The sequence below is a fragment of the Typopeltis vanoorti genome, chromosome 5 (assembly GCF_054136105.1).
Source record: "Typopeltis vanoorti isolate ZY-2024b chromosome 5, IOZ_Tvanoo_1.0, whole genome shotgun sequence".
Lineage (NCBI taxonomy): Eukaryota > Metazoa > Arthropoda > Arachnida > Uropygi > Thelyphonidae > Typopeltis > Typopeltis vanoorti.
In genome coordinates this window covers 52,020,727-52,039,690 of record NC_143553.1, presented here as the reverse complement: position 1 = coordinate 52,039,690, position 18,964 = coordinate 52,020,727, and the positions used below count along the sequence as shown (strand labels likewise).

General features: G+C 34.3%; 1 protein-coding gene across 1 annotated transcript in view; it reads right to left on the bottom strand.

Moving 5' to 3' along the window:
• Positions 1 to 18,964, bottom strand: part of Sec8 (exocyst complex component secretory 8) — a 519,950-nt gene that overhangs the window by 112,356 nt on the left and 388,630 nt on the right. The window contains exons 21-22 of the mRNA XM_090392988.1: positions 12,907 to 13,005; positions 6,559 to 6,590 (exon numbers count right to left, since the gene is read on the bottom strand). Of these exons, the coding sequence (XP_090249114.1) occupies positions 6,559 to 6,590; positions 12,907 to 13,005 (131 nt within the window). The remainder of the gene's footprint in view (positions 1 to 6,558; positions 6,591 to 12,906; positions 13,006 to 18,964) is intronic.

Here is an 18,964-nt window from a genome sequence, read left to right as displayed (position 1 = left end):
AGTGCAGCCACTGTAAGACTCTTATACCACCATACTTCAGCATTTCTGGTCGAATATCATCTACTCCTGCTGCCTTTCCACATTTCAAGCCTTTGATTGCTTTTTCTACTTCAAGTATGGATATGTATTCCTGACTGCATGCCTGGTCAGTCAGGAATACATGACTGTGCTGTCATCACTGCTTGTTTCATTTAGCAGTTTTTCAAAGTAATTACTCCATACTTCAAGGATATCTTTTTCTCCTGTTTTCATTTCACCTTTATCATCTCTAATTCCTTTTACAGCACTCTTTCCTCCATTCCTAAGCTTCTTCAACAACCTCCAGAATATTTTGCCACCTTCTTGATATTTATTTTCTATATTCTTGCCAAAGTCCTCCCATGACTTTTGTTTAGCTAGTTTTACACACTGTTTAGCTTTCTTACATTTGTCTCTGTATTCTGTAAGAGTAAAAGCTGACTTATTTGCCAGGAACTTTTGATATGCTTTCTTCTTTTCCTTCACTGCCTCTTTAACTTCCTGTGTCCACCAGGGAGTTCTGATTTTTTTATCCTTGCACACAACCTCACCACATGCCTCTCTGGCAGAATCAATCAATGTTTCCTTCAGAGTTTGCCATTGAATCTCCAAGGTTTGATTCCTGTTCTCAAACTCTTTCATTTTCTTTTCAATAATATTTCTGTATTTTAGTCTACAGTTCACATCTGAGAGCTGCTCAACTTTTATTCGCTTTAAAAATTTCTTACATGTTATTCTTTTCAATATGAAATTCAATTTTATCCTGCTCAAGACTAAATAGTGATCACTTCCAATTTCAAATCCTCTGTACACTCTGGTGTCCTGCACCAGGGAGAAAACATCACTATCAACAATAACATAGTCAATGAGACTTTTCTTATTCCTAGCCTCTTCTCTCCATGTGAATTTGTGCACATTTTTATGTTGGAACATGGTGTTAGTAATAACCAGTCCATGTCCTGAGCAGAAATCCAACAGATATTTGCCATTATTATTAGCTTTGCTCTTTTCTCCAAATTTTCCCAAAATATTTTTGTATGTCTCACAATCATTTCCTACTCTGCTATTTAGATCCCCAACAAGGACCAACTTTTCCTATTTCATTGTGTCAGTTGCTTTTTCTAAAGCCTCAAAAAATTCCTCCACTTCTACCTTTAGAAAAAGCAACTTACACAATGAAAAAGGAAAAGTTGGTCCTTCTTGGGGATCTAAATAGCAGAGTAGGAAATGATTGTGAGGCATACAAAAATATTTTGGGAAAATTTGGAGAAAAGAACAAAGCAAATAATAATGACAAATATCTGTTGGATTTCTGCTCAGGACATGGACTGGTTATTACTAACACCATGTTCCAACATAAAAATGTGCACAAATTCACATGGAGAGAAGAGGCTAGGAATAAAAAAAGTCTCATTGACTATGTTATTGTTGATAGTGATGTTTTCTCCCTGGTGCAGGACACCAGAATGTACAGGATATTTGAAATTGGAAGTGATCACTATTTAGTCTTGAGCAGGATAAAATTGAATTTCATATCGAAAAGAATAACACGTAAGAAAGTTTTAAAGCGAATAAAAGTTGAGCAGCTCTCAGATGTGAACTGTAGACTAAAATACACAAAGATATTGAAGAAAAAATGAAAGAGTTTGAGAACAGGAATCAAACTCTGAAGAAAACATTGATTGATTCTGCCAGAGAGGCATGTGGCGAGGTTGTCTGCAAGGATAAAAAAATCAGAACTCCCTGGTGGACACAGGAAGTTAAAGAGGCAGTGAAGGAAAAGAAGAAAGCATATCAAAAGTTCCTGTCAAATAAGTCAGCTTGTGCTCTTAGAGAATATAGAGACAAATGCAAGAATGCTAAACACTGTGTAAAACTAGCTAAACAAAAGTCATGGGAGGACTTTGGCAAGAATATAGAAAATAAATATCAAGAAGGTGGCAAAATATTCTGGAGGTTGTTGAAGAAGCTTAGGAATGGAGGAAAGAGTGCTGTAAAAGGAGTTAGAGATGATAAAGGTGACATGAAAACGGGAGAAAAAGATATCCTTGAGGTATGGAGTAATTACTTTGAAAAACTGCTAAATGAAACCAGCAGTGATGACAGCACAGTGGTAAAAAACACTGACCAGGCATGCAGTCAGGAATACATATCCATACTTGAAGTAGAAAAAGCCATCAAAGGCTTGAAATGTGGAAAGGCAGCAGGAGTAGATGATATTCGATCAGAAATGCTGAAGTATGGTGGTATAAGAGTCTTACAGTGGCTGCACTGCATAGTTCAGAAAGCCTAGACAGAGGGACGAATTCCCAATGATTGGAGTAGCGCTCTCATAGTACCCATATATAAAAAGGGAAATAAAACTGAATGTGAGAATTACAGAGGTATGTCCCTACTGAGTGTTCCTGGCAAGATCTATGCAAGTATACTTGAGAAACGGTTGAGAAGAATTGTGGAAGAAAAGCTTGGTGAAGAACAAGCTGGATTCAGGCCAAATAAGGGCTGTCAGGATCAGATCTTCACTTTATGACAAATAGTCGAGAAAGCATGGGAACATAACAAAGATCTGTATTTAAGTTTTGTCGATCTGGAAAAGGCATATGACAAGGTGCCAAGAGAGAAGCTATTCAATACGCTGCAGTTATATGGTGTCAATGGGGCATTATATCAAGCAATACTCAGTCTTTATTTGAGTTGTAAGTCAGCAGTTAGAATTGAAGGGAGTACAGGAAAACGGTTTAATGTTAAATCTGTGAGACAAGGATGTACATTATCCCCTCTGTTATTCATTATCTATATGGATCACATTATGAAGGAAAGTGGTATTAAATATGATATCAAAATTGGAGATGTCAATGTCAGCTCTTTGCTTTATGCGGATAATGTTATACTTCTAAATAAATCCGTTACAAGTCTGCAAGATTCTCTGACTAAATTGAATAGCTGTTGTAATAGATATGGTATGAAGGTCAGCAATAAAAAGACAAAGACAATGAAAATAGGCAGAATCATTGAAAATGTCAACTGTGTTGTGAATGGAGAACCTGTGGAACAAGTAAAACATTTCAGCTACTCATGCACGATTTTTACTGAAGATGGTAAATTAAATATAGAAATAGACAACAGAATCAGCAAAGCTGGTATGGTGGGAAGTCAATTGAATAAATTCATATGGAATAAGAGAGAAATTAGTCAGAACACTAAATTAGCTGTATACAAGACAGTGTTCAAACCAGTTTTAACTTATGGATCCGAGAGCTGGGTCAGAAGTAAAACACTTGACCAAAGACTAGAGACCGCTGATATGAGAGTCCTGAGAAAGATTATAGGCGTGAACAGATGGCATCAATCGCAATATCATATTAAAAACGAGGATATTAGGAAAGAACTTGACATTGTCAGCATCCAGGAATGCGTTAGCAGAGCTAATCTCAGGTGGTATGGTCACTTAAACAGAATGGGCGAGGAAAGATTAGCAAAACAAGTGTTCTCTGCCAGGTTGGCAGCAAAACGACCCAGAGGAAGACCAAGATATAGGTGGATTGATATGGTACAAAGTGCCTTAGACGATAGTGATATAAGATCTGATAATGTTGGAGTGTTGACAAGTAACAGACTGATTTGGAGGAAAATTGTAGATAGGAAGTTAGTAATGATGTAATTTTTTTTCATGTAGTACTATCATATCCTGTACACCCGTTGAGGGTACATGGCAGGAATTTGATGATGATGTTTCGACCCTCATATTAAGGTATGGAGTATGCGCATATGTATATACAAAGACAAGCTAAATTACATTTCACATAGTATGCTGAAGAGACATGATTTGATCAATGGTTACTGGCCTGACCTCTAGTGAAAATAAAATAAAATAAAATTACAATAAACAAATGAAATAAAATAAATTAACTACATCAAAGCTATATTCTATTTAAGACAACATCAGAGAAACATTCTTTTATATAGATAGTTTTGTTACAGTAAAATGATGTCCTAATCTAACATGAGAATTGTTATATTAGATTTAGAATCCTGGATTATGTATTGTCCTATTTATAATTAACTCTTAGGGAGAAGGGTTAGGTGGGCAGAATATGTGCTTTTCATATGATTGGAATTTTTAGACCATCATTATAGTTAAGATTAGGGTGATTGATAAAAATCTCACAGGCCTCCTTAAATTTACGTTCATACCATGTTTTGGTGTGATGTAATCAATAGGTGCTTTTCCAGTCAATTCTATGTAAAGTGATCAGGGCTTAATCAGAAAGACCAGCTTGACCATAGTTGTTATATTTAATGTGTCATTTATGTTCCTTTTTTCTGATATGAATTGTGCATCCTGTTTCTTCTATAAAGGGCAAATTACAGGTGCAATGAATATACACCAGGGTGGGCCAGCAGAGGGAGTGTATCCTTGGATGAGTTGAGCAAGTTCTTTAATTTTGCAGGAGGTTTAAAGGTGGCTTTAAGGTTGTATTTTTGTAGTAATCGGTTTATTTTGTCTGATATCCCTTTAATATATGGAATGGTTACAGTTTTATTGTAGTCTTGTTTATTTTTGTTTTTTAAGTGAGGTCTTGTACAAAATTTTGTTGATAGTATTTTGGCTGTAACCATTTTTTAGGAAGGTATTGCTGATAACTTTTAATTCATCTTTATGTGCTTGTTTATTGGAGCAAATCTTCGGAGTCCTGTTCTTTAGTGTATTAATGACCCCTAGTTTTTGTGTTGGGTGGTGCTAGGAGTTTTTGTGTGTATATATATATTGGCCAGTATGTGTCGGTTACATTCATACCATTATATCGGTGGGTTTTTGTGCATATATATATTGGCCAGTATGTGTCGGTTTCTGGTAAACAGTGAAGGAAAGACTGCCAGAAGGAAGACATGTGACAAGTGTATCTAGAAACGGAAGTTCTGCTTTTCAATAAGTGTATTCTGCTTTGCAATTGAAAAGCAGAACACTATTTGAATTGAATTGATTTGAATGACTTGAATAGGCTGGAATTGTGAGCATGGGAAAATGGATGCGAGTTCAGTGTCAGTAAATGTAATGTCATTCACTTCAGCTTGATTAGATATCCAATGTCATATTATATCGGTGGGATTATGCTAGAAGAAACCGATGAGACTGGGGATCTTGGAGTGTTAGTAGATGGGAAGTTGAAGTTCACGGGCCATGTAATAAAGATTGCAAATACAACTTAAAAGTTAATTGCAATGCTGAAACGAACATTCGTATGTAAAGATACGGATGTCATTTTGCCTCTTTACAAGGCCTTGATAAGACCTCACTTAGACTATTGTGCGCAGGTCTAATCCCCTGGTTTCCATTGTGATTCTGATATAGTGGAGAGAGAGAGAGAGAGAGAGAGAGAGTGTGTGCAAAGGAGATTTTAAAAATGGTATCAGGATTGTGGAATACTGAATATGAAGACAGATTGAGAATTTGCAAACTGTAGACGCTACCAAAAGGAGAAAGAGGGGTGATATGATAGAGACTTACAACTTTCTGAAAGAATCATACAGGTTATCATCTAATAGTATTTTTCAATTTATGGAGGGTGGGGAAAGGACAAGAGGGCATCCTTGGAAGCTGAGAATGAATGCCACTAAGAAGAGGGTAAGGGCTAGAATTTTCACTCATAGGATGGCGAGTGATTGGAATGGATTGCCATATGATGTCGTGAGTGCAAGCAGTGTGAACGAATTCAAGAATATGCATGATAGCTGGTACGTGTAGTATGTGGCCTCCCTCGATGAGTCCCTGACTCGCCAGAGGTCTCTCTTAATAATAATAATAATAAATTCTTTCTTGTGATTATATCAGTTACTTTAATATCATTTTTGTCTAGGTGTTTATAAGAACTTTCCAGACTCCCCATGATATATAAGTTACTACTCTGTATGATAATAAAAAATCAGTATTAAAATAATGTAATAGACTAATTACATAAAAAAAGTATATATATTTATATAAAATTATTCCATGACTAATATTGATAGGATAAAAATCAAACTTAGCATATTAAATGAATCATTGGAAATACTAATGTTAAAAAAATATAAAATACATTGTTATTATTACTTATGCATATTTACATACACACATATAACATTATTTACTTAACTTTCTGGGCTGAATGTAGTGAACAGAAAATGTGATAATAATACTTCAGTTGTATATTTGTAAATATACAATGTGTAAATAATAAAACTTTTGATTATCCATATTCAACCTTCATTATTTAATTATCTTTAATCTTCACTATGTAATTATCTTGAAACACCTTGATTAAGTTTTATTAATCACTATTTTAATTATTTAAATAAAAATTACTAAAACAAATTAATTATTAATGAAAAATTACAACCATTGTAGAAAATGGAAAATGTGTGTAACATTTTGTTGCAGTTTTTGTAAAAGAATATGTCGAAATGAGACTCATTGTACATGTGTAAATATTTGTGGTATATATAAATTAAAAATATTCGGCATATAGATCAATAATTACAGTTATATTCAATAATACATACGTGTTGCTATCTTCAAGTACAGGTAACTTTTCCTAATTATGGAGAAGTAAAAATAACGAACAAGTATCAAGATTTATTGTCATAGTAATGAAACAAAAATAATTCAAACAAAATCTTCTATAAAAATGTTACTAAACTTTTTTTAAGTAATTACCTAAGAAGTTTATATCAACTATGAATGATTAACCAGGTTTCACTGATAGACTTTTTATTCATTAAATAGAAAAAGCAATTATATGATCTCTAATACGTTTAAATTCACAGAAGATCTTAAAAACAACTTAAGTCAAGACACCCGATTATTTCCAGATTGTATGCAGTGCCTAAAGTACATAGGGCAGATATCCTTCTCCATCTGATAGTGGATGGTAGGAGCTCTCCTATGTATCATCTTTTTAAATACCTATCAAAATTTCTTAAGCCTTGTATCAGATATTTGAACTCTTTCTTAAAAAAAAAACTCAGTGCATTTTGTAAAAAAAACTTCAGACACACCAATTACCTCATCATATATATTATCAAGGTAAGATATAGTTTCATTTTTGTTGAAAGTTTTTACAGTTTGTTATACTATAAATTAAACATGCCAAGAAATTATATGCTTGGTTTAATCTTTATCCAAATGTAAGCAAACAAAGTTTACATGTGAAGCAATTTCATGACTGGGCAACTCGCATATAGAGACTAATGACTTCGCATCACTTGCCTTAGTATTACTTAATGCAAAGCACGTATCCTTAAGGATATGTATAATGCTATGCATTATGGGAAGGTTCAATACCCAGACCGGTTTCGACCTTTAGTGAGGCCCCAAAAGTGATACTAAGGTTGAATTAATGGAGAAGTCATATTTTCATATAAGTAGCCATTATGGTAAGGGTCACTACCTAGACCAGTTTTGACATTTATTGAGGTGAAAAAGTAAACGGGTGCAAAAGAGCATGATAGTTTATGAGAAAGAAAAGATAAATAGATAGTATGAGAGAGAGAGAAAATGCCTCAGTTTCTTTTATATCATCATTTAGTCAAAGGCTATCAGTTTTCCTTTTTCATATCTCATATAGATTGGTGAAAAAGGAAAACTAACCAAAAGACCAATTGAAGGTGCAAAGATGACTGATACCCAGGTGGTTAGCCCCCATCTGGGTAAACCACCTTGAGTTGGCCTTCTCTGTCTGGGAATGCTCTCCAGTCATCCCTACAATTGACTATAAGACCGTATTCAATTAAGAGGATGGAACTATTTAAAAAAATATCTCATAGCAAGAAAAGACAGATCACCTAGAATGCTTCTTTCTAAATATAAAATTGTCTGACTGAACAATAAAATTTTCATAGTACAATATTATAAAGCATTTGAATGTTATATTGCTGATTTTTCAAATCCATGTTTCTTTCTAACCTTCCATAAATGGTATATTAATTCATTAATTATAAAAATCAAACTTCTCTTCCCATTGCTGACAGGTGGTGGGTACTGCAAAAAAATAACCTGTTCTGTTGTAAGTAATGGAATGCCAAACACATTACATAATCTGTTCCAAAACACACAGGGCAGCAGGGCAGCTGTAGAATGCATGTTTTACTGTTTCCAATCAGTAACAGATGCTACAGATCTCAAATGGCAAGTACCTGCAATTCTCCAAGCAAGATCCCTCCTGTTAGGGTATCCTTGGGACTTAAATAAGTTATGAAACAAAGTGTTGTTGTCAGTACCCAACTGTGGAAGTTCGTGGTGAAAGAGAATATTTTACTTTTCTTAATGGAAAGAATATCAATGCCAGAGTGTTGTAGCAGTCTTAGAGTTAAGCACAGAGTGTTGTTAGTATTTGGGAACAATCTCAGCTTTTGGACCTTTATAATCATTTACTCCAAACAGGGGAAGATGAAAACCCAGGTAGTGCCAGAGAAGGCCTGCAATATTTTGTGGATTTTTGAAGCTGTATTACTTAAATAGCAGAAATTTATAACTAGACACCCAAATATCCTCCATGCTTCTTTGATCCTTTTTAATTTCTTGGTATTGGCTAGACCAAAAAAATTGCACAGGCTTACTATATAATTTGCTTTTCTTCGGCTTCTGTGATATCTGTAATATTTCTTATGTACAACTGAGCAGGAAAGATTATGGTTTTGAGTACTATGGCTTTAGAAGAAAGGAAAGTGGTCCTATTTTTGGTATCTGGAGAGTTCATCGAAAGACAATTCATCGAAAAGGCAATTCATCGAATGAACAATTCATCGAACGACAATTTGTTGCAAATGCAATTCATCAAAAAAACTGTTCACCGAAAATTTAAAATTTTCGAAAATGTTATGAGAAAATTGATCCATTTAGAACAAAACCTGAACCGTGAATAAGGAGATTACAATGCTACTTTCATATGGAAAAATTATAGAATAATATGGTTCTTATAGTCTTTCTTGTCCGATAACTGTTTCATGTCTGTTCATGGGACCGATCTGCCTGTTTCCGGAAGAAAAGCCCAGCCGTAACTATATTATGCCTGCTAACTTACCTTTAGCAGAACAGGACTGATAAAAATTATGCGTAAATGGGATCCAACTACCCAGGTCTTTCTAACTAAACGGCTTCATTTATACCGACTGAACTATGTGGGCTTCATTATTATTATTATTGCTAGTAGTAATATGCGACCTCAATACAGCAATTATTATGGGATGAATTTTACTCAGATTCGTTATTTGAAACTTTTACAAGAAAATGTCGAACCGCTCCAGTTCAGCTAGATTCGGGGCGACAAAGAAATAATGTGTCCAAATTATGTACTGTATTACAAAAACTCTCTGACTTAAATGACTTAGTAGAAGTTGTTGGTACAACAAGCTGTCTGCATGGTTCAGTTTTTGTTCTAAATGGATTACTTTTACCATAACATTATCGAAAATTTTAAATTTTCGGTGATTTGTTTTTCGATGAATTGCATTTTCGACGAATTGTTTTTCGATGAATTCGCTTTTCGATGAATTTTCCTGTAACCCTATTTTCAGTCTTCTAATGTTTCAAAGATTTTGTATATAAGTTCCTGAACTAGTAATAATGGGTAAGTGGAGAAGGGAATTCTAAGTATAATGAGAAGTTCTCTCTCAGGGGTTAGTCCAAAAGGAATGTCTCCAAGATCCCGCTTTACAAAAACTTTTAATTTTGTTTTATCTACATTAGTAGTTAATCCACTGATCTTACTGAATTTTTCCAAAATACTAAAAAAGATGTATATGGAATCATTATCCATCAAAGTGCCCACTACATCATCGGTATTTGTTAATACCTTAATTTCCTTCATAGTTGAAGGAAATGTTATTCCTTGCACAGCATGTGTATTGTTAACTTCCTGCAAAAAAGGTTCAAGAACCAATGCAAAAAGTAATGGACTAAGAGGGCAACTTTACTTGACTCATTTTCGAATTCTGACCAGGTCTGATAGGAACCCATTAACTAGGAGGTGGATAGTTGAATTGGCATAAGCTCCTTTGATAACAGATAGCAGCTCTTTACCTACACCAAGTTGCTGGAGGATGTGGAACAGAAAGGCATGCCAGACGTTATGTTATCAAATGCTTGAGTAAGGTCTACTGATAGCACTGCCATCAACTGCTTTTTCATATTAACTAAGCAGATTAGATCAAGTAGCAGAAACATTAAATTCTACTGTTCAGCCTGGAACTCTATACACCTGTTTGCTTTTAATTATGTATCTTATTCCCACTTTGAGCCTGTTATAGATAGAGAAATAGGTCCCCAGCTGCTGATGAAGGTGTGATCTCTATTAGATTTTGGAATGAGGACAGTGTGGCTTGCTACATATTTACTTGGTATGTGTCCTGACGAAAGAAAATAATTATATAGTATAACTAGAATGGAAAGAATAAAATCCCAGGCCTCAAAGTAAAGTTCTATCCCTAGACCATCAGGTCCTGGGGATTTTCTTGTCTGGCATTTTTTATAGGCTGTGGTAATTTCAGATGCTATAATGGGTCTGTCAAGCCCATCTTGGATATGAGCAGGAAAGATATTAATGCTCCAAGAGTTATAATTTTCAACAGTACTATTGTCTTCAAACAGCTTTTTCATAGAATTTTTGAAAGGAGTTAAGGATGTCTTGAGTAGTGGGCATGTCTTCACCATGCCCATCACATTGAGTCATAGTCCTTTCTTTATGGAGTTTAGTGAACTGTCTATTGAAGAATGCAGCTGAAGGGCTATCTGTGTGCTGCTGTATTCTTATTTTAAAATTTTTCTTCTACTTGTTTATGTCTTTCCAGTTCTATCTCTATGTTAACGTTTCTAATGATGTTGCTACATTCAAACAAATTGCTTTGTTACAAACCAGCTTCATTCTTTATACAGGTCCTTCAACTTTTTTTTTGAGGAAAGTCTGTTTGTTTCCCCATTCCATCATATTCTGTTTTACTCTTTGTTTGAATTTTAACCACATATCCCAATTTCAAGTTGAACAAAGGGTCTGGAATTTAATTGAAAATATCAACGGAAAATTTGCTGGAAGTCTCCATGATCCAGAACTGATCTCTACTTGTTCCATGCAGTGGAAATGAAGAACTGGATTATGATCTGACATGTTGATGTCAAGATGTTTTATCTGAATTATCCTATTTATAAGGGAAAAAGATATATAAATTCAACCAAGACGGGTACCAATACCTTTATTGAGGTGAAAAAGTAAAGAGTTGCTCATCACGGGCCTAGAGTAGTTAGTAATGGGGGTGCAAGAGAACCTGATAGTATTAGGAGAAAGAAAGACACATAGATAGCATGAGAGAGAGAGAGAGAAAAGGCCTCAGCTCTTTTATATCATCATCATCATCATACAGCCAAAGACTATCACTTTTACACCAATCTCGTAGATGAACAACCAAATAGCAAGCACATCATCAACACAGCATAGCCAAAGCCTTGGTTTGAGAGTGGCTGTATTGATAGCTAGCTTTTCCAAGTGTTTCCTAACAGACCATGCACACAGGATCAATTGAAAAAAAAAAAAAAGTGCTGCACAGAAGCTTTGAAACATACTCCAAACCTCAACAAGTATGGCTGTATAAATTTGCCAAAGATTTGTGAAACAGTTATCTTAAGACCAAATTAATACCTGCTTTCTCTCTCTGTTATTTTATTTTATTATTATTTTTTTTTCCCTCAACATAAATGGTGCCTAATTAGGACTTAGTCTTTGTGTTGTATGTTACAATTGTTCAAACTAGTCCCATTGTTATACCAGATTGTTGTTGTCTCACGTACTGTGACAAACTGTTTTTGTGCTCTGAAGATGCTGGATAGAATACCAACGAAATATCAGAAATAAGTTAACAAATAGTTATTTTCTTACCAGTCTGTGTTCCATCTATACCGTTAAAATTAATCAACACAAATGGATGTTGATCGTAACATCAAAAGAGGCATGTTATTTCACCAAGGCCTAGAGAAGCTTGTTATCAGCTATCATAAACTGCATGATGAAAAAAAGGAAAGCCAACACTGTTCAAACGACTGTGTTTAAATATTTCGATAAGAAACAGTTTCTTCACTGTGTATTTTATGCCATAAACATTTAATTCTATAATTACAGTATGTTTTCATTATCTTTTATATGGTATGCAGTTAAGAGATTATTTAAAAGGTATTTTTAAAATTCTTACTGGGCATTCCTGAAAGTCACAGACCAATTATAATTTCCATTTCCATTTTGCATGATGCGCGTGTGGAACAAATTAATACATTAACAGAAGCCAGCCTGTACTGCTACAATCAAACATAATCTGGCAGAGTGTGTGACCAGCAGGATTATTCAACATCTGGTGAGGAAACCTACCGATGCATTACCATCAAGTTCAATGCTATATACAATATATTGGCTGCCTGCAGTACCACTGTATTGCTATTCGAATGGAGAAGGTATACACTGTCTAATTAATTACAAACTGTTGATATCCTCAAGAAGAATGTCACCTCCATAAGTGAATGGGTAGATGGTTGACATCTTTGACTGACTGATTAATTAAGTGCATTATAGAGTGAGGACTATAGCATACTCCATGACACTAGTAACACTGCAGCAAGACAATAACTGTTTGACAGTATCCTTACTTCTTATTATGTTGATATATAGTTGATTTGTTAAGGATGATGTGCATGTAATATTATATATAACCCCGAATATGATGCTAATATAACTAACCACCTAATGTAATAATATTTTAAATATGCTTTGATATATCAATAAACAAATTGATTCTGAAATGGCATTATTGTGATGATATAATAATAATAATGACTTCAGATATTTTGCAATGAATAAAATAACATATACTTACAGTAGGTGAGGAACTAAATGGTGGTATAAGATTGGTTTCATGCTGAAGTTCAAAGGGCAAGCTATTGGCAAATGCCAGAATACGAGATGCAAACCATTCCTGAAAAATTAATATAAAATGTGTTAGTAAATATTTTTGTTCTTGAATATAAATCCACAAAAGTAGCAAGCATATATTTCCATAAAAGACAAAACTAAGAAAGAATTTTTTTTAAATTGGTTTAAAAATATTAAGATTTAATAAAGAGATAAAATTAATTAATGAACAATTCATTTTATAAATTAGTTTCGCAGACGGAAAAATATTCGGGCTATTCATAATGCAGAAATTTTATACATGGAAGAACTGCACTATATGAATCATGTAAAATCATTCAACAGATTGATTTATTACATAGGTCTTTTAACAAATGGAATTATTAGGTAGGTCATTGTGCATACACTTGGGTAAATTAATTAAAAGGTTTTGGAAATTAAATAGGTTTTGGAAGCTATTCACATGATTTAAATGGTACTACACAACAGCAAAACAACAAATAATAAATAAAATATGCATTAACATGTTAATATTTCTTTAGATTTTTAACCAGCATTTTCAGAACAAAACTGCTTTTTACTATACAAACAACAAGTGTAGGAACCAATTCAAACTGTAATGTACAAAAGACCTAAGTTCCTACTTGATATTCTCTGACATTATATAAATAAAGAGATGTTGCTTAAATTAAGGGGATATTAAATCCCGCATAGTTTTAAAACCGAATAAGAAACTCAAAGATCGGAATCAGAGAGATTCTTGCCGAATATAGTAAACTATAAAGTATCGGCGACACTAGCGTTAGCCAATACTTTATAGTTTACTATATTCGGCAAGAATCTCTCTGATTCCGATCTTTGAGTTTCTTATTCGGTTTTAAAACTATGCGGGATTTAATATCCCCTTAATTTAAGTAATGTTTTCATTGCCGAAATGAAGCTTATTAGCTCTTTATACTTAAGTAAAGAGATGTTGTGTTTGGAATTTATCATAAAATGACTGTCTCCCAAGTTTGGAGCAAATTAATGCAGCAATACTTGTTCAGGTTAAGGGTTTCATTGCTGTTGTAGACACTAAAAATAGCTTCTCTGATTTCCAATGATTTTTATATAGTACATAAGCTTTCTTCTAAGCTTTAGACATCTCTTCACATAAGATCAAATGGAAGAAAACTAATTTGTTATATAGATGGTATTACAAGTTGGAGAGACTATTTTTAGAGTTAGCAATGATCACAAAACACTCTCCTAACCTCAATAAGAATGGCTATTAATTTGTCAAAAATTTGGGAGACAGTCATTTTAAGATCAAATCTAACTCATAAAAACTTGTATTTATACACCATTAGAGAGTCAAGTCTTCTGTCCCTTGCAATATGTATCATTTTTTGTACTCATTGCTACTTGTGTATCATGATAAGTTTTGAAGATACTGATTAAAAATCCAGTCAAATATTAGCTAGCTAATAAATATATTATTATTATGGTAATGTGAAATACTGTTAAAGCAGTATTTAATAACTGAAACTGTTTCATAATTGTATATGGTATTTAAGTTTTGTCGATTTGGAAAAGGCATATGACAAGGTGCCAAGAGAGAAGCTATTCAATACGCTGCAGTTATATGGTGTCAATGGGGCATTATATCAAGCAATACTTAGTCTTTATTTGAGTTGTAAGTCAGCAGTTAGAATTGAAGGAAGTATAGGAAGATGGTTTAATGTTAAATCTGGTTTGAGACAAGGATGTACATTATCCCCTCTGTTATTCATTATCTATATGGATCACATTATGAAGGAAAGTGGTATTAAACATGATATCAAAATTGGAGATGTTAATGTCAGCTCTTTGCTTTATGCGGATGATGTTATCTTTCTAAATAAATCCGCTACAAGTCTGCAAGATTCTCTGACTAAATTGAATAGCTGTTGTAATAGATATGGTATGAAGGTCAGCAATAAAAAGACAAAGACAATGAAAATAGGCAGAATCACTGAAAATGTCAACTGTGTTGTGAACGGAGAACCTGTGGAACAAGTAAAACATTTCAGCTATTTAGGCACGATGTTTACTGAAGATGGTAAATTAAATGTAGAAATAGACAACAGAATCAGCAAAGCTGGTATGGTGGGAAGTCAATTGAATAAATTCATATGGAATAAAAGAGAAATTAGTTGGAACACTAAATTAGCAGTATACAAGACAGTGTTCAAACCAGTTTTAACTTATGGATCTGAGAGCTGGGTCAGAAGTAAAACACTTGACCAAAGACTAGAGACCACAGATATGAGAGTCCTGAGAAAGATTATAGGCATGAACAGATGGCATCAATGGCAATATCATATTAAAAACGAGGATATTAGGAAAGAACTTGACATTGTCAGCATCCAGGAATGCATTAGCAGAGCTAATCTCAGGTGGTATGGTCACTTAAACAGAATGGGCGAGGAAAGATTAGCAAAACAAGTGTTCTCTGCCAGGTTGGCAGCAAAATGACCCAGAGGAAGACCAAGATATAGGTGGATTGATACGGTACAAAGTGCCTTAGACGATAGAAATATAAGATCTGATAATGTTGGAGTCTTGACAAGTAACAGACTGATTTGGAGGAAAATTGTAGATTGGAAATTAATAATGATGTAATTTTTTTCATGTAGTACTATCATATACTGTACACCCCTTGAGGGTACATAGCAGGAATTTGATGATGATGATGTTTCACAACTGAAAAAGCATTACTGAAATACATCAGATTTATGAAGAAACCACAAAGATAACATTTTGATCTTGAAAAGGAAGGGAGAAAATAAGGCTAGCTCTTGATATTTTAAATCTGCAATGAATAGAAGCTGATTATTATCAGCCTTCAATCAGGTTACTAAAGTTAATCTATAATAGAAGTTGTGTGAAGCTCCAAGAATTAATCCAATCCCTACTTTAAACCTAACTTATGGTACATCTAATACTATTAACAAATTTGTTCAAGGATGGGCTTTAGTTTCTGAGGAGAAAACTAAAGTACCTATAAGAAAAATAATCTGGACTTCACTTGCTTCCTAGGCACAGAACATTGGTCAGTTTCCAGGGATGGCCCCAAATTCTGCCTGCACCAGCCATAAATTGCAATATCTCACTTATATCTATACTAAAAGCACTCCTCACTAACTGTACATTTCTGTCATGTCTTCTCTCATCCATCTATTTCTCAAACCTTGAAGGCGAGTTTTCGTTTTAAACCATACAACTATGGACTTCTTCAGCTGTCTTCCCATCTTCCAATAACCAAAGTCACCATATCAAAGTAAAGTAGTTGAGATGTGGTCTTATCAAAGCCTTGGAAAGGATGAGAATAACATTTTCTTAAGAAATAGTGTTCTCCTTAACAGTGCAGTTATCTAATGTGATCACTTCAGAAAGGAAGCAATAAATTTTAATTTGTAGCAAATTCTCGTTAATATGATAGTCTGACTACATCCCTCATCAATAATGCAAATCCCTACATTCATAAATGCTCATTAACATTTGTCAATACAATTAATCAGTGCTAGACAGTCTACAGGGATTTTATATCGAGTATGTTCTTTATCACCTGCCCTAACTTGACATCATCAGCAAACAACTGAATATTGCCCTCTAGCCCATGTTCAGTATTATTAATATGTATGTGCACAGTGTGTAAATTAAATGGTAAAGCAAAATTCATATAAAAATGGGTGTAGGGCATGGATCTTTGTGACTGTCTATGAAAATACTAATAGTGGTGGTGGTGAGCAGTAGATGAGGTTCGCTGTAGTTGGTGGACTGAATGGTGGAGACTGGGGGGAGGTAGAGTAGGTGCCTTCCCTTGATGAGTCTTTGGACTCCTTGGTGTCGCATAATAATAATAAAAAAAAATAAAATAAAGAATAACTACAGGAAGATGAATTTTGGTGTATTTAATTTCAATATAATCTACCTTCTTTACAATATCTAGAACATTCATACAAATTTCTGAAATGCCACTGGTAGGTGGTGTTTCAAAGGAAAAGGAAAACAGCATTCATCTTGGTAGTCACACACTTTTGGATGACTACCACTGTAAGTGAACAAGAGTAGGCTGGCAGGAGATGTTTCATTGGAATGTTTGTGTAAAGAAGGCTCCCATTTCAGATAAGTTTTTTTAGAATAATTAATTGTAAATAAGTGTGTGATTACAAGTAAGAGTCACTCTAAAAGTTGAGTGCTTGCAGTGTTTCTAGTAAGCTTCTTATAGTTTAAGACTGTTTACAAAAATCATTAAACTTTAGCATTGTGATCAGAGAAGGAAAGATCATGACAGCTTTTTCTTTGCAAGAATTTAATTTTGATTTCAGTCGTTTCATGAAAGGTGAGGTGTGCTATATATGGATTTGTTTGATAATGTAGATAAATTATGTGTGTGTAAAGTGTGTTCTAAATGAGGACTTGATGAGTGTTAATGGATTGGCAACTGAAAGTGTTAGTAGCGAGAATGCTACAAGAAGGATGAGTGCTCATATGATAGAAAAAAGGGACAGTGTAAAAGAGCAGCAAAAAATGGTAAAAAAGTTTTGGAAAAGCAAATGAATGACCGGATGAACTTAATAATTGATGGTAAGAAAGATAAAAGTGATATGAATCTAGATGAAGTTGAAAAACAGGGTGCAGTTAAAGGTAAGGTAGGAGCAGCATTGACAGCAAACAAGCATGTATGGCTGGCAATAAAATTGAGAGAGTGAATGAGAGTAAATATATGATGCAAGATTTAAAAGCAAGTTGGTTAAGATGAGGTAAGAGATGAGATGAATGCAGAGTGAAATTAAGAAAATTTGAGATATGTATGGAAGAGTTAAAAATATGAAAATGAAGATATCAGTTTGAAAGAGGTAACTGAAACTGCTAGTAGTGAGAATGCTACAAGAAGGATGAACACACATCTACCCACGAGTGCCATTTTATGGTGATTTAATTATTAGAGGAGTGGTAAATGAGAAGATGCACAAGAATGTTGTCCTGGAGGTAAAATGAATAGAATGATTGTGGCATTGCATATGGGAAGTGAGCAAAAGAGTTGATAGTGGTAATAGGAACAAATGACTTGACTAGAAACAAGGAACATGTAAGATTGGATATCAGGAGGTTATTGAGAAGAATAAAAGATAACAATGTGATAGGAAAGGTAGTCAGTGTGTTGCACAGGCATGACAATGATGAAATAAGGCTGAGAGCAAAGACTGTGAATGATATGTTAGCGGAAATGCAGCATGAGGAGAAAGAAGTGCAGTTTGTTAATGTGTGGAATGAGTTTGAAGGACGAATTGAACTGAATAAGAGTGATGATGCATTTGAATGATTTTGGTGTGAGGCATTTGGAGAGACTGTTGCTGGAAGGTAGAGAAATGAGTGCACAGAATGAGTCAGATAAAATAAGAAATGATGTGAAAGAGCAGGACAGTAAAGAAGAAGAGATTGAAGTGGTGGTTATGAATGAAGAGGTGGGTAGCATGAGTCTTGCATGAGAACAAGCGTGCAAGACAAACAGGGAAAACAGGGTAGCTCAGGGTGGACAGCAGAAAATAGTGTGCAAAAGGTTGATGATCGAAGAGGATATCAATGTGTGTGTGTGTGTGTGTATGGACAAAAAGGGAAAGGGATGAATTGGGATCAAGGAAAATTAGTTGGATTTGAAGAAGGTTCTGTGATGAATAAGGAGAAAAGAAATCACTCGATTTAAGTATGGAGAAGTCATATCTAATAAGTGGTATCAGTGAAACTTGCTCTAGATCCAGGAATGAGCTGTTATGTTTGTATACAAATGCTAGAAGTATAAGAAACAAGTGAAATGAAGTGGTTGCATTGGATGAGTTTGTTCACCCAAAAACTGTTGGAATAAGAGAGACAGATGAGAATGACATCCTGACAGGAATAGAGATGGAATGGTATGATGTATTTTGTGAAAACAGAAAGGTAGAAAGGGAGGTGGAGTACTATTGATAATAGAAAAAAAGAGTTATTATGTCCATACA